The 14,038-nt window shown below is 39.4% G+C and overlaps 2 protein-coding genes across 4 annotated transcripts in view; both read left to right on the plus strand.

The window, feature by feature from the left end:
- LOC116704482 (breakpoint cluster region protein) overlaps nt 1-3,995 on the plus strand; it is an 82,467-nt gene extending 78,472 nt beyond the window's left edge. The window contains exons 23-24 of one of the 2 annotated variants that reach the window (XR_004335692.1): nt 6-506; nt 615-3,995. Coding sequence is in view for 1 of the 2 variants with exons in the window: in XM_032540014.1 (XP_032395905.1) it covers nt 6-95 (90 nt within the window). In the remaining variant the exon portion in view is untranslated. Of the gene's footprint in view, nt 1-5 lie in introns of both variants that reach the window. The other variant, XM_032540014.1, reaches the window with a different exon arrangement.
- Nucleotides 3,996-5,436: 1,441 nt separating this feature from the next.
- adora2ab (adenosine A2a receptor b) lies at nt 5,437-14,009 on the plus strand. 2 transcript variants are annotated; one of them, XM_032540016.1, is made up of 5 exons: nt 5,437-5,679; nt 9,520-10,053; nt 10,248-10,379; nt 12,226-12,329; nt 12,580-14,009. In XM_032540016.1, the coding sequence occupies exons 2-5, from the start codon at nt 9,854-9,856 to the stop codon at nt 13,542-13,544; spliced, it is 1,401 nt and encodes a 466-aa protein (XP_032395907.1). In that variant the 5' UTR covers nt 5,437-5,679; nt 9,520-9,853; the 3' UTR covers nt 13,545-14,009. The 2 variants fall into 2 exon arrangements, with proteins under 2 accessions (XP_032395907.1, XP_032395908.1); XM_032540017.1 differs by lacking the exon at nt 5,437-5,679 and having other exon boundaries at nt 9,500-10,053.
- Nucleotides 14,010-14,038: the final 29 nt, after the last annotated feature.

Here is a 14,038-nt window from a genome sequence, read left to right on the forward strand (position 1 = left end):
TGCAGGTCCAGGTGTTGCTGTATTTCCTCCAGCTGGAGACGATCCCCACCCCAGACAGTAAACGACAGAGCATCCTCTTCTCCACTGAAGTATAGAGCTAACATTGACTCTGCCAACTTGACGATTTAACTATGAAGGAGTGAAAAAGAGACCGACCGTGGCTCAAAGTGAGCCTATAGTAGTATGTTTTTGAATTGACTGACCAGATTCCGTTACGCGCTCAGCTGGAAAGGATTGTCTGCGGCGATGCCTGCCCCCCCCCTCAAACACAAGAGGGCGCCGTTGGACCTCTGAAGCTCCTAGGACACGAGGTCCTTGCCGTTTATATCTGTCATTACCTGATATTTAATATGATTTCTTCTACCTTTAGTGATCATGTGGGAATGTCTGCCATCTAAATTTCTTTGTTGGTCGTAACATTGAACCTTTACAGCGGTGTAGACAGTGTTGGTTCAAAAACAGACATCAAGGAGTTGTCAAAATCAATCCATAAGAGAACAATATACGTCTTTCTTCATTCTTGAATTAGTTTGCCAACAAATCAGACATTTGTTGGCAAAACAAATGTCTGTTGTCATCAGTCTGTGTTTATTTTGGACAATCATCAGCTCAAGACTCCTGCAAAATATGTTTATTCATCTCAAACATTGCATCATGTTCTGCTGAGTAAAATTCTAACTGTATCTTTCATTAACTCAGCGCATTGTTTGTGAGAAAGATAAGAGGAGACATTTGGGCTGTTTGTAGGAGTTCAATAAATCCAGAGCTGCCATGATACTGGCTTTTCTTTGTCAGGAAGCACCTGTTGTGTTAAAGTGTTTACAGCGTAAACAAACCCCGTTGGAGTCGAAGACAAAGCTCTAATAGGGGGACTGTAAGAGAAACAAAAGGAGCCCGATGATTAGTAATACACTGCAGTCTTTCATGATCATAAAAGCAAATTTCCTTTATTTGCGTTGTTTGTGTCTCAAGAAGCAATATATTTTCTAACATAGGAATTATCTGTGTTCACATCTTTGCGGACAAAATGTCCTTTTTGTTGTAACATAGGACATCTTGCCAAATTTTGTTTCATTTGTTTGAAAGAAGGAGAAAAAAGGAAGCAGTTGTAATTACAGATACAGTATGTACATAATCTTAAAGTTGTATTTTTTTCTTTCTTTTTGTTTAACAGTATACCCATTGTTGTTATTGTTGTAATTTATTTTGGGGACCTGGGAGGGAGAAATCAGTTAGTTTTTTTTAAGTTTTTTTTGTTTGATTAAGAAAATGGTAGAGTTTAGCCTTGACTTCAAGTCTTGCAATACATAAGCAGGATTTAGCCTTGTTCGTATAGAAACTACTCCGCTGTTCTGTCCAGCATATCGATTATTCATTTAGATATTATTATGAAGGTAACACACACATTGTAGTTTCATACTGTATGCTGCTGTGGAAAAAAGGCACAAGCTCTTTAACTGCTGGGTGTTCCGCGTCAAAACGTCTCAAAACCTGAGACCGTCGCCTGTCTAGTGTAGACATTATGCAATGTCATAATAGAGCACACACACCCACACACATATGACATTGTTCCTTTTTGTACCATTTAATCTGTGGCTGCAGATGTGCACTCATGCAATGTTAGAACTACTGTATTACAATTCAAGTGACCTGAGCACTCGACATTTATGTCCACTGAAGAGCATATCTGTTGTTTTTAATGAAGGAATATTGTTTTGTCTCATCTTCTCCTGACATCTTTTTTATTTATCTCATGCAGTTGGCGAAATGTCCTACTAATTCGTTAGTCCCTTTAAATGTTCTTCATCCAGCTACGCTTGAAGGTGTTCAACTCAAAGGCCAATTTAAAATAATTCTCTTAAGATAATTTTTTGATTCTAAAACTGAACATTTTCATTGTAATTTCTGTGTTGATCTTGATTTAACATGCAGGCATGTTTTACGGATTTTGTCTTTTTTTTTTGTTCTATGGTTATTGCGGTCTTGTTCACAAATGTGTCGTCATAGACTTTGGGATATTGGTAACTGACTTGTGAGTATCTGGTTTACATTATTACAGCATGTCCTTTAAAATTTGTATGAACCTATCGTTTAAGGCTAAATTTCATGGTTGGTTGCCCATATTTATATCTTCAGTTTGACCAGTTTAGTGAATCTGATAAGGGCTTGTGTGTGGTTGTGTCCGAGTTTAAGATAACCTAGGTGAGAACACATATGAGTCAGTGTAATAACCCATTTTAAGCTCATAACATAATTGTATTTAGACTTTCAAAAGCAAGAGGAGGCTTTCCTTTTGGATACATATCAGCTCTGACTCATATGCACATGACAATATGAACTTAAACACCATTATTGTATCAACCCCATAAATAACAATGTTGAGATTTTATTCTGAAAGTCTTCATGCCTTCAGTCCTACTTTTATGTACCTCCACTACGTTTGCCCTACTGTAGCATGCACACATCGTTTCCTCATATATACAGTATGTTAGTATGTGAGACAGAAATTGAATCCACTATTCGTCCATCATCTTTATAATAAGTCCCGATTGCCTACACTCTTCTACCCTATCGTGCCTCGACACTTTTAGTTTGGCGCGATATTCTGAAACATTGTTAAGTCTCCTGTTGCCTTTGCTGAGGACAGCCACACTCCTTTCATCTCTTAAAGACTAAGACAGGACCTTAACCTTAACCATGGTCTTAGCTAATACTGTACATGCCGTTCTACTTGCCCCCTTCACCTGACTGTGTGGCTGGAATTCAAACTGTGTTAGCGTCAGTCTTAATAAGACAAAGCACAGAATTTCTTGCCCACCATGTCTTTGTTTTGGCTCTTAAAGTTTCTACTCCTTTAATGCCTTTTTATTATTATTTATTTAAGCTTTGTTTGTGTTTGGTATAAGAAGGTCTACTGGATCCATCTATTTATGATATATTATCTAAAGCAAAATTAATGTCAGAAAAATGGTCTTTATATGGTGTGTTTTCTTTGGGATAATATAAGTCTTATGTTGCAGTCTGTTTATCAAACATCCTGTTAAAGTTACAACTGTTTGTCACTATTTTGTCCCAGAAGCACAACCATTGTGTAAAACCGCAAACACCGGTTTGATCCCCCCCCAAACCTGCATCGTTGGCTCATCTCTGTAAGTTAGATGTAATGTGCACCAGACTGGCCACTGTGATTGTTTAGCTGTCTGCTTTAGTTAACTGAATAGCAGAAGCAGGTCCAGATTCTGTGAGTTCATTCAACTCAATCTTCTCTTACGTTTCCATGGAGTTGTATGATATGTATTATATTAGAGAGTACATTATTTGGTTTCCGTTTATTGTGGCGTCCGCTGACGCATGATCGTTAAAGGTTGATCCGGTACGCCTCTAGTCTCTTTAAAAAGCCAAGCTGTCAGTTTGTGGTAGAGGAGAAAAGAGTCTTTATATTGTTCTGAAAACTGCATTGTTTTTGGTCTGTTGATCATCAGTGTAACTGCATGTACCCTCCATAACCTCAGTCCCTCTGTACATGATAAAGTAAATACGATAATTAATTGTTCTGTGGAATAGCGTGAAGATATGGAACATATTGCTCTATAGGAAAGTTACAAATTTCCATTCATTGGACATGACTCTGGTAATTATCACCTTTTCCATGCTATAGGTAAGACTTTCCAATGATCCATTGACCCTCTGAGGCCACTTCTACGACATCAAACTGACTTTAAATTAGACATCAACCTTTCAAAATATGCTAGTTTGGTTTTATTCAACAAATAATGTAAAGCTTAGGAGGAGGCTTGCCTACCAACCACAACACACTTTCTCTTTTTAACTTCCTCAATTTTTTGAACTCTTGTTCCTGTTCAATATTCAATGTTCTGCTTGTAGAACTGTAAAAATGAATACTGTATTCTGAGGGCAAACATGTTTGGAAGGCATTTGCAGCCGATGTTTGTACACAAAAATGTTAAATAAACTCTCCTTGTATCTACACAGAATGACAGATTTTCTGTTTACATTTGGGATTGCAGGTAGCTCCTTAGGTGAAAACTACGACATGATGCGGGATTATTAGCATACAGTTACATTTTTTGTGTAATTCTCTCTAATGTTCACATTTACCACATCTATGTCCATTAAAACAAGTGCACACATTATATTAGCTAAGCAGTGGCCCACAAGACTCCATGTGCATTTTACAGACAATGAATAATAAAACTAATATAGAAATGACAAATTGAAATTATTCTAAATATATAAACTTGCAGGCAAACTTTTGGAAATGCTTCATGTGTTCTTTGTTTTGGAAAGGTCCAACTTAAAAGGTAGCTATACACTTCTTTAAGTTGTTTTAGATACATATAAATATATTATTGTTGTCAACAAAACCGGGAAATATCTTCATGTAAGCTTTCATTTGTTTTAATATATTAAAGCATGCAAACGTTGGATGCAAAGAATGATGTATAATCCTAATCATGAGGAGTGTAATGAGCTGTGATGATTCAATGTGATGCAGCCCAATATTGGCAGGTGGGGCATTGTGGGTACACACGATTGCAGCCCTTATTTTACGAACTTAACAAAGAAAGTTACATACAGTAGGCTTGCTTTCACCCAAGCCCCCCCATGTACTACAGATGGTGGTAGGACATGGGGGGCTTAGGTAAAATCTCTAAGGAATACGATTGTTATCCACTCAGGGAACACTGTCTAGTCCCATTTGTGATGGAGTACGGCAGTGTTGGTAAATAATGCACAGTATTTGCAGTTTCTCTTATGATGCTGTCCGATAGATGCATAATTCTTCAGATGGGTCTACGCCATCTCCTTCATTGTTAAAATCAGTGAAGACACAGAAGCTGCCATTCATTTATAGAGCAGGCAAAGAACAGGATTTACTTAGTGCGGTCTCACCACACTTTCAACAGCAAAAAAAAAATTGAAATCTTCCAGAACACCTTTGTTTGGAGTTAGAGAATCTGATTCAGAAAAGGTGAATCATGGATGTGACTGATACAACTGTTGCTGACAACACCCGGAAGCGGAGTGGAGTGCATTCAGCACTTAACCTTGTCTTTAACTGTCTCCTCCTGGTTTGACTGGCACAGCCTCGTTTACGCTAAACCGAGCAACGTGCGTGCTGGACGGTGTGCACGTGAACTCAGAACGGAATTTTTCGCGTTCTTAATGGCTGACATATCCAAAATGTGATAAATATAATATAATAAATATTAAATAGCAAATAGAATATATTATAAAATAAATACCATAATATTAAATAGAATATTATTAAAGTAATAATGTGACACACACACACACACACACAGTGAGAGAGAGAGAGAGAGAGGGAGAGAGAGGGAGAGAGAGAGGAGGGAGAGAGAGAGAGAGAGAGAGAGAGAGAGAGAGAGAGAGAGAGAGAGAGAGAGAGAGAGAGAGAGAGAGATGTTTTTTCTTGTCGCAGCGGTAGTGCGCACCTTCAAACTCCTAACAAAGCAACCATGAGCAGCGGTGTCACACCAGAGGATATATATCACATTGTTGCTTTGTATTTTTTCACTACATGTAAGTTTACTGGCTTAAACTCATCAATTTATGTGTTCTTTAACTTTCTAATGTGCGCATCCGCCAACATCTGAACATGTGGATTGGGTGGGACGACTTCTTATTTTCACAATAAAGGTAAGAAATGTTGTTTTCTGCTTGTTCAGGCTGTTTTAAATGTGTTTGTAAATTGATGTTTGCATAGTTTTCTAACACTATTAGGCCTAGTAAGAGTTTAACAGGTGTTTTGATCAATAATCTATGGCATAACGGCTGGGTTTTATGAATTGACGGTAGCCTCAGTTGTTGGTGATTTTAACTTAAACTATGAAAGCTTTCACTGTTAGGATTGTGGCGTTTTATGACAATGAATTGATGAATTATATGGTTGAAGTAAAAAAAAAAAAAGTAACATACATGCATTAAGCACTATAATGACTAATTATACGTGTATTCCTCTCAGTTCGTAGAAAGTTGTGATCTGTGCTGAAGCCCTTTCCTCATCTCTCGATATCTATTACACACAACATGCCCAGCAGTGATTGTTCAGAATTGGCTCAGGCAGATGTTTCTGTTGTCCTATCTGTTCCTGCTATCAGGGGTCTACAACAATGATATCAGTGCCTCGCTCAGTAGCTATACACACAGTGATTTTGCCAATAGTAATACAGCAGCGTTTCCCTTTTTGTTGGGTTTCCCTTGACTTTGGTGGAGCTGAGCTGGTACATTAATTGACAGGGCAGACACACCCCCACCAGCAGGATGGGTTTTTTCTTATCACTTCCTCCAGGGCTTCTAGGCTCATATAGCCACGATCATAATAAAGGGAAGTAGTTTGTGTCAAATAGCCAACTAGAAGAAGGTCAAACAAGAAGGGCTCACCATATGATAGCTTATGGTGTAGTTTATAAACGGAAGCGTTGTGGAAAAGCTATGTGAGTTTCTTTTTTTTCCCTATAATTTTTTTTTCTTTTTCTTGTGCTAACTTTTGCAGTCTCTTGAGCATTGGTGTAGTCATGATACGCAGTATACCCACTGAGAAAGCTCCAGGATTTCCACATACCCACTTAAAAATGACCAGTGATATGCAACAATATACTTTCCATTATATTTTTGTCATCTGTTTTTTTTCACATAGGCTAAATAAAGGTATTTCCGTAAATTCGTGCATTTGTGTATCCGAATACAGGAAATTAAGTCGCTGATGCTCAAAACTTCCCTGGAGAGGACACCCAGCTCCCCTCCCCATCACATGCCCCCCCCCCCCCCCAAAAAAAGCAGATTCTTGCCAATATATATAGGCCTACAGTACAGTATACCCACTACAATACATCAGATTACACCACTGCTCTTGAAGTCTTAAAAAAACTAAATGACCGGACGCCACATAACCACAGTGGATAAAGCCTGGTTTTTAAATTCCTTTGGTCTCTAAGAAGATTTGAGCAGCGAAACAATAGTGGAAAAGTAGAACATTGGTCCGATGTAGCCTACGTGCCAATCAGGATCACTGCTGGTGGAGCTAAAAGGTCATATGTGGCCAACAGAAGAAGATTAATTAAAGAACAACGTGTGGAATCGAAGCAAATGGTTGTTTTTCTGTTCTTTTCTTCTGATTTTCAACACAGGCACTGGTGGTTTCCATTTCCATGTGAAGACTCTAGGCAGTTAGGGCATTTTAACGAGCTTTGCTCTTATACAGTACAAGTGAGGCCAGTTGAATTGAAACAAGCGTAAACCATCACAGACATGAATAACCCACAGCTATTTTAAAGTAAATTTGGAGGATCATCCCCTGAATGAGTGTGGTTTGATATTAGTCCATGGGGAAGTCCCCATTAAATTTAGGTGAATTCAATCTTAATAGTTATTTTAATATTAATATTTGCACCACAGTTTCCCTTTTACAAAGCTACATCTACTTCAAAGCTGTTTAGAGGTTGAGAATCTGACAGGCTTTAAGATTTGAAAAAAAATTATAATTTGACATCCCCCACATAGATGTTGGGAGAAAGTGAGTGAGCATTGTCATGGGCTCCAAGGATAACTCATAGAGTATATGGACACATGAAGACTGAAACCGGCCAATTTACATAGTTGGTAATTGTTTGTTAAGATCACACTCATCAGTGTCACATCAATCTATGGATACACAGTAGGAGACAACTGGGATGGGAAACAGTGCAATTGAATGAATGACTGGATTGGAAATTCCTGTAATCTGAGATATGCTGTCATGGTCCAGGCATCACTGTTAATTTTCCCTTTGTTGACACAGAATCATTTTTGTTTGTGGCACATTCAATCTTGTTGACTCTTATCTTGTCAAATGTTACCCTCTGCATGGACCTGAGCAAGTCATATTTACAGATTGCTCTTTGCACTGTCGTCAATAACTTTCACCTTCAACAAATGTTTTCTTTGTGCTCTGCCTTTCAAATCAGGGGAGGTAGAAGCAGGTGTTATATGGATGTTTTTTTTGTTTCATCCAATCAGATAAACTTGTTTGGCAAAGCCGAGGCAAGAGGCAAATTATTGTCTTTCAAATTCCTAGCCGGCTTCCACACAAACTTTCCATAAAACACTACTTCCTTGCTGTAGTTCAAAAATAATGTCATGTATTTCTAACCGAGAAACAAATAGTAACGCACTATCAATGCAGCCTTGTTATTATTATCTGACATGATCTGTAAACCTGTCTGTCTTCGTTCTCTCTATCCGAGTAACCTGAATTACTTGTCCTACATTTCATTCACACTTCTTCAGGGGGGTTATCTTTAATATCCCCTCTGCTTATAATATAGAGCGGAGATCTTCAACTGGGGGGTCCAGGACCCCTAGGGGGTCTTCAGAGTTGCTGCAGGGGGGCCGCCAAATTATTGTTAGATAGTTAAAAATGATACAAAAGACTGAAAAGATACATTGACAGGAATCCAAAATATTATTAGTACTGTAAAGATAATTCTTTTTTAATGTACTCAACACTGATGCTAGGCTTACTGTCAGTCATTTTAAGTTAATCCACCATCCACAGTTTAGCTTAAAGCTTTAGTGTGTAACTTTTTGATAATTATGAACGTAGAATGTGTGTTGCTACAAAGCTAACCAAGACTATCAACTCCACACAACTCTCTTTCTCAGTATGGCTATGTTCAGAAGATTGTGTCCTCTGGTGATTTTTCCACCCAGAAACTTGAGTGAAGATAATTACCTTTTCTGAAGAGTCCATCATGTTTTTTTAATCTTCCGTGTCCTCCTTGGTTACAAGCAACTTTGTTAAGGGGGACGTGGGGGTGGTGCGCAGTCACGTAAGACTTGTATTATGTGGACGCGCCGACAGTTTTGTCGTCATTACTTAGAATTCCTCATGGGGCGGCAGAAACTACGCACTATAGCTTTAAGGATTTACGTAATGGGCCACATTTTAACAAACTTGTTGTATAAATATATGAATATGGCAGCAATTTGTATTTTAAAAGCTTGGTATTGTATGCACCATAAAAAGCTATGTGTAAAGGATTTAGGCCGTCCTACACATTATTGGAGGCCCAGTTTAATATTCGACTCAATTGAATAAAATAACTGTGGTAAGGGGTTCCTGCTCCATCTCATTTTCCATTAAGATCCCTGATATAGAGGAATTTAGCTACATACCCTGAAAAAACAAAACAAAATGTTGGTACAATAGCTTTCAAATGTATAGGTGGTTTAATTTGTAGTTATCAGTGAATTTGGAGGAAAGCATGTCAGTGACGGGAATGATTAGTGTGTGGAAGGGTTTCGGGAAACCTTTCCTGAATTAAAAGGCGCATTGTTGGACTGTCTGCATTGGCCTTGCATGGAAAACAAACTGTACCCCTGTCTTTTAAAGATAGATGGTTTTTCTAACGTGTGTGTGTGTGTGTGTGTGTGTGTGTGTGTGTGTGGTTATCTGTTTGTACAGGCTAGACTTAGATTGTGTTCTCTCTTTCTATTCAGACCACTGCTTTCAGTTTGGAAGCCGCCAGGCAAATCTCTCAGACCCTCCTTTCTGCAGACTGTGGCAAAGTTTCCTGAGCTGAGCACGAATGCGGCAGAGACGGTTGCAGTGACAAGGAGGAAGACTGACTGATATAGTGTGTGTTACAGTAGAAAGTTAAGTCAGTCTTCAGAAGCATTTTGTGGTGGGAACTTCCTGCCTCGGCCGTCCTCCGGTGACACAATCATTTCTCCCTTAAGTTGTGCCAAGCAGGTATTTTGTTTAAAAACAAGTCAAGCAGCTGATTCCGTGGGATGAAAACGCAAAGAAAGCGAAAACAAGGAAAAATTAACCATGCTAAAGTATGACCAGCTGATCTATATTGGCCTGGAGGTGGTGATCGCTTGCCTGTCTGTGGCTGGGAACGTCCTGGTCTGCTGGGCCGTCCGCCTCAACTCCAACCTGCAGAGCATCACCAACTACTTTGTGGTGTCACTGGCAGTGGCGGACATTGCTGTGGGGCTGCTGGCCATTCCCTTCGCCATCACTATTAGGTATCATTACACTTTTTTATTTCGTTTAAATATTTGTTGATCAACTTTTTTTTAATAGGACTTCAATTCAGTGTAATCTTGAGACTGGGTCTGATTCAGGATAATAACCTAAGGAACGTTGCTTTATTACATTTGCAAGAATGTAACATTAAGGTTTGTTTTACCTGTGATGTTTTCTCCCTATCCACCATCAGTACCGGCTTCTGTGCCAACTTCCACGGCTGCCTTTTCATCGCTTGCTTCGTCCTCATACTCACTCAGAGCTCCATCTTCAGCCTGCTGGCCATCGCTGTGGACCGCTACATTGCTATCAAGAACCCACTCAGGTGAGAGGAAACAAAAAGGTCACACTGACTGTGCTGAAAACTGAAACCTAGAGACAGCTTTTCTCACGCTGTCACTTTCACCAAATTCCCTTTTCAGGCGGTCCAAATCTCTCGGGGACTTGATGACAAAGCTGCATTTTGTCTTGTAAATAAGATTTAACCAAAGCAGTTTTTTATTGGCTGGTGGTTGTGAACTGCAGCACAGTTCCCTTTTTACAATACATTTTTCTGAAAGAAATGTAATGTAAAATGTAAGGGAACTGTTAGGGTTATGGGGAAAAAAACCTTTCACAAACAAGTCATAGTGTGGGTAAACCAGCAAACGTGAGAGGCATCCAAAGCAGATGTCGCGTAGCAAAACACATTGAATTATAGAGAGATCTTATTCAATTAACTCTAATCTGGCCGGTTGTGGGTGGACATAGCAATATGTCTCCACACGCTTTATTAGTTTACTGTTTGTGTGCTGTTGGAGGGATTAAAGGCTTTGATCATTTCTATCCACGTGAATCAACACCATTCAAATGATACTTCTTTAAAATGTCTTGCAGCTTACAGAAAAGGGCGTATTTTGACACACCATTGACTCATATTGTTCATCTGTGTGTAACCAAAGCCACAGCTGCATTCTCCACTCCTGCCATGAGAGGATATTTCATCGAGTAAGCCACAGCAGGTGACGCATTTGCATAAGAGGTTGCATAACGGCTTCTTCGCGTGTCTGTGTGTGCTCACGCTGGCGCCACACCCCCTGGCACCAAATACCAGAGAGCTAATAATTCATCAGAGTTTTAGGAGGCTTAAAATAGCCTACTGACCACCACCCTGGCCATGAAAGATCTTAACCACATCATGGGACAATGTTACCAAGAATACTGGGGTTATTCATGCTGATTTTCTATTTTTTATTTCTTTTGTGCATTCCTCATGTCTGCATAAAGCAATCTGCATAATAATGCTGCCAAAAAAATAAAAAAATAAATAACAACTTGAGGAGGGAGCAAAAATTAGGAAAAGACTTAATTGAAATGTTGAAAAGCAGGATTTCTTTTTAAATCAGGTCCAGTAGTATGAATATTAATAACTCAGATGGCCCGCCACATGTGACTGTGTGCAAGTGGTCATGAATCTGAATTATATATTAGACCCAGAAATACTTTTGATTTTTGTATGTCCTTGTGTCAGTGAAATGGACCAAGGAAAAAACTTCAACATTAGAACAGCAAGCTGCTGTATATTTAAGTTAACATTATCTTATCAGTGATTTAATTGTAAAATAAACATCGTCATCATTTTACTCATGTTAGTAAAATGAATCATGTGCTATTAATATTTGTTGTGTTGGTATTTCACTGCATTGTTCAATAAAACCTCCATAGCTTTGGGCTAACGTCACAGCTAAGAAAAGAAAGAAGTGTGCCGGTAAATGACAGCATAGGAAGAAATTGTCCTTTATTGCAGATGTGTTCACACCCACTAAGCTGTTGGCAGAGTCATGCAACGACACACATCTCACACTGTGTTTACTCCATCTTTTAGCATGGGAGGGAGGAAGAACCTACAAAAATACTGGCATCAAGACCTTTGTGCTGCTAACAGACCTTTGCAGAATTAATTCAGATATTTCAAACATTTGATGTGTTTTTTTGTCTTTTATTAGCAGGCAAAGATACTGGAGTGGTTACGGTGTTTTTAAATAATTAATGCATTAAGGTTTGAATGCGCAACCATTTTCTCCTCATTAAAATAAGCAAATATTGACTTTTCCTCACAGGGAAACTATCACACTGAGATTAGAGAAATCAACTAGCCCTGAAGTATGATTGTGCTTTGTTTAACCTTTCAGGTACCACAGCCTGGTGACGGGGCAGAGGGCAAAGGCCATCATTACATTGTGCTGGATTCTCTCAGTGGGCATCGGCCTGACACCGATGCTCGGCTGGAACAGAGGTGGGAGATTCATTGTGGCAAAAGTAAACCTGATTAACCCAAGCCTGTATAAAAACATAAAGCTGCCATCTGTTACATTGTCCACAGTTTACATTTGTTTCATTGTCAGTCGTTTAAAGCCAGAAAATCTGAATCACAGTAAACCTGATTTAAGCCTCGACATCATTTGAGTGGGAAAAATATAAATGAAAAAGACACCTAAGAAAAATGGGGAAATGCATTTTTTACAATATACAATTCCAATTTCCAGGTTGGAATACCACCGCCGCAATCAACAGCAAAATCTGCCCTGATGGATTGACGGAGTGCCTGTTTGAAGGAGTGGTTACGCTGGACTACATGGTGTATTTCAATTTTTTCGGCTGTGTGCTGGTGCCCCTGGTGGTCATGCTGATCATCTATGCCCATATCTTTATGGCTGCTCGGCGGCAGCTCCGGCTGATGGCGCTCAAAGTTGCGCACACACCCGCTCCTGGAGAAATAACCACTTTGTCGATCTCATCTCGATCAACCCTGCAGAAGGAAGTGCAAGCTGCCAAATCGCTGGCCATCATTGTAGGATTATTTGCTCTGTGTTGGCTTCCGCTGCACATCATCAACTGTTTTAACCACCTGTGTCAGGACTGTGGGCGCGCACATATATGGGGGATGAACATTTCCATCATCCTCTCCCATGCTAACTCTGTTGTGAATCCCTTCATCTATGCTTATCGCATTCGGGAGTTCAGACAGACCTTTTGGAGGATCCTGCATCAGCACATCCTCAGGCAGAGGGATGCCTTTGGGGTCGGGAGTGGTGATGGCAGAAGTGTTGGCCACAGTAGTATCATACAGACGTGCTCCCCTACCAGTAGGGAGGGTTCATCATGTGACACAGTGGTGAATAGCTACTTCCTAGACCCCAGCACTGACCGAACTCCACCAAAAGATGCTCATGAAGCCTCTTGTTGTTGGAAATCAATGTTAGACGCTGCCCCGAGCAGCTGCATACCCAACGGACACACAATAAAGGGTAGCACCCTTCCAGCAATGCGGCAGCAGCCATGCATTATGGAGGATGGAGTTAAGTCAGTCACACATCTGAAGGGAATGGATGTTTTGGAAGTGAAAGAAAGTAACAGTTCTATTGTTTTTGAGAATGTTCAGGCTCTCTCCCTAAAACAGACTCAGTCTGACCAACAGAGCTTACATATGTCTCATAATAAAGATGTTTAAGATATATTTATACTGCCATAAAACAAAAGAGAGAGCAAACGTGAAAATATGTAGAAAAATGAATATGGTCTCAACAAATCAACAGCAACAGCAAATCTGTTTCTGCCAGGGAATGTTTTGGCCTGCTTTGTTACTTTTTGTCATCAACCATTTCTGAGTTGGGTCACATCTCCAAGCAAACGTGGATGTTTATAACGGGCTGATAATAACATTTTCTTGACATGTAGTCCAGTTACATTCATTTTCCAAGATAAATCTCCCTGTTTTTTTAGATGCCTTTTAAACAATGTACACACAAAGACAAAGCAATACAGAAAACATTGCTTTATCAACTGTACTGTATCTTGCAATGTGTTTTTAACATAATTGAAACTGCTTTTTTTATGAGGTTGCGCCAGGTCACCTTTTGTTATGGCCATGTGTATTGTTTTTACTCAACAGTGAATTAAAAGTCATATATACTTATTAGGTCACTGTTTTTCATCATTAGGTCA

Source organism: Etheostoma spectabile, chromosome 16 (genome assembly GCF_008692095.1).
Source record: "Etheostoma spectabile isolate EspeVRDwgs_2016 chromosome 16, UIUC_Espe_1.0, whole genome shotgun sequence".
NCBI classification, from domain to species: domain Eukaryota; kingdom Metazoa; phylum Chordata; class Actinopteri; order Perciformes; family Percidae; genus Etheostoma; species Etheostoma spectabile.

Coding starts and splice junctions, on each gene's coding strand:
- adora2ab (XM_032540016.1), top strand. CDS start 9,854: ATGCTAAAGTATGACCAGCTGATCTATATTGGCCTGGAGGTGGTGATC. Junction 10,054..10,247: donor CCCTTCGCCATCACTATTAG/GTATCATTACAC, acceptor ATCCACCATCAG/TACCGGCTTCTGTGCCAACT. Junction 12,330..12,579: donor GATGCTCGGCTGGAACAGAG/GTGGGAGATTCA, acceptor TCCAATTTCCAG/GTTGGAATACCACCGCCGCA.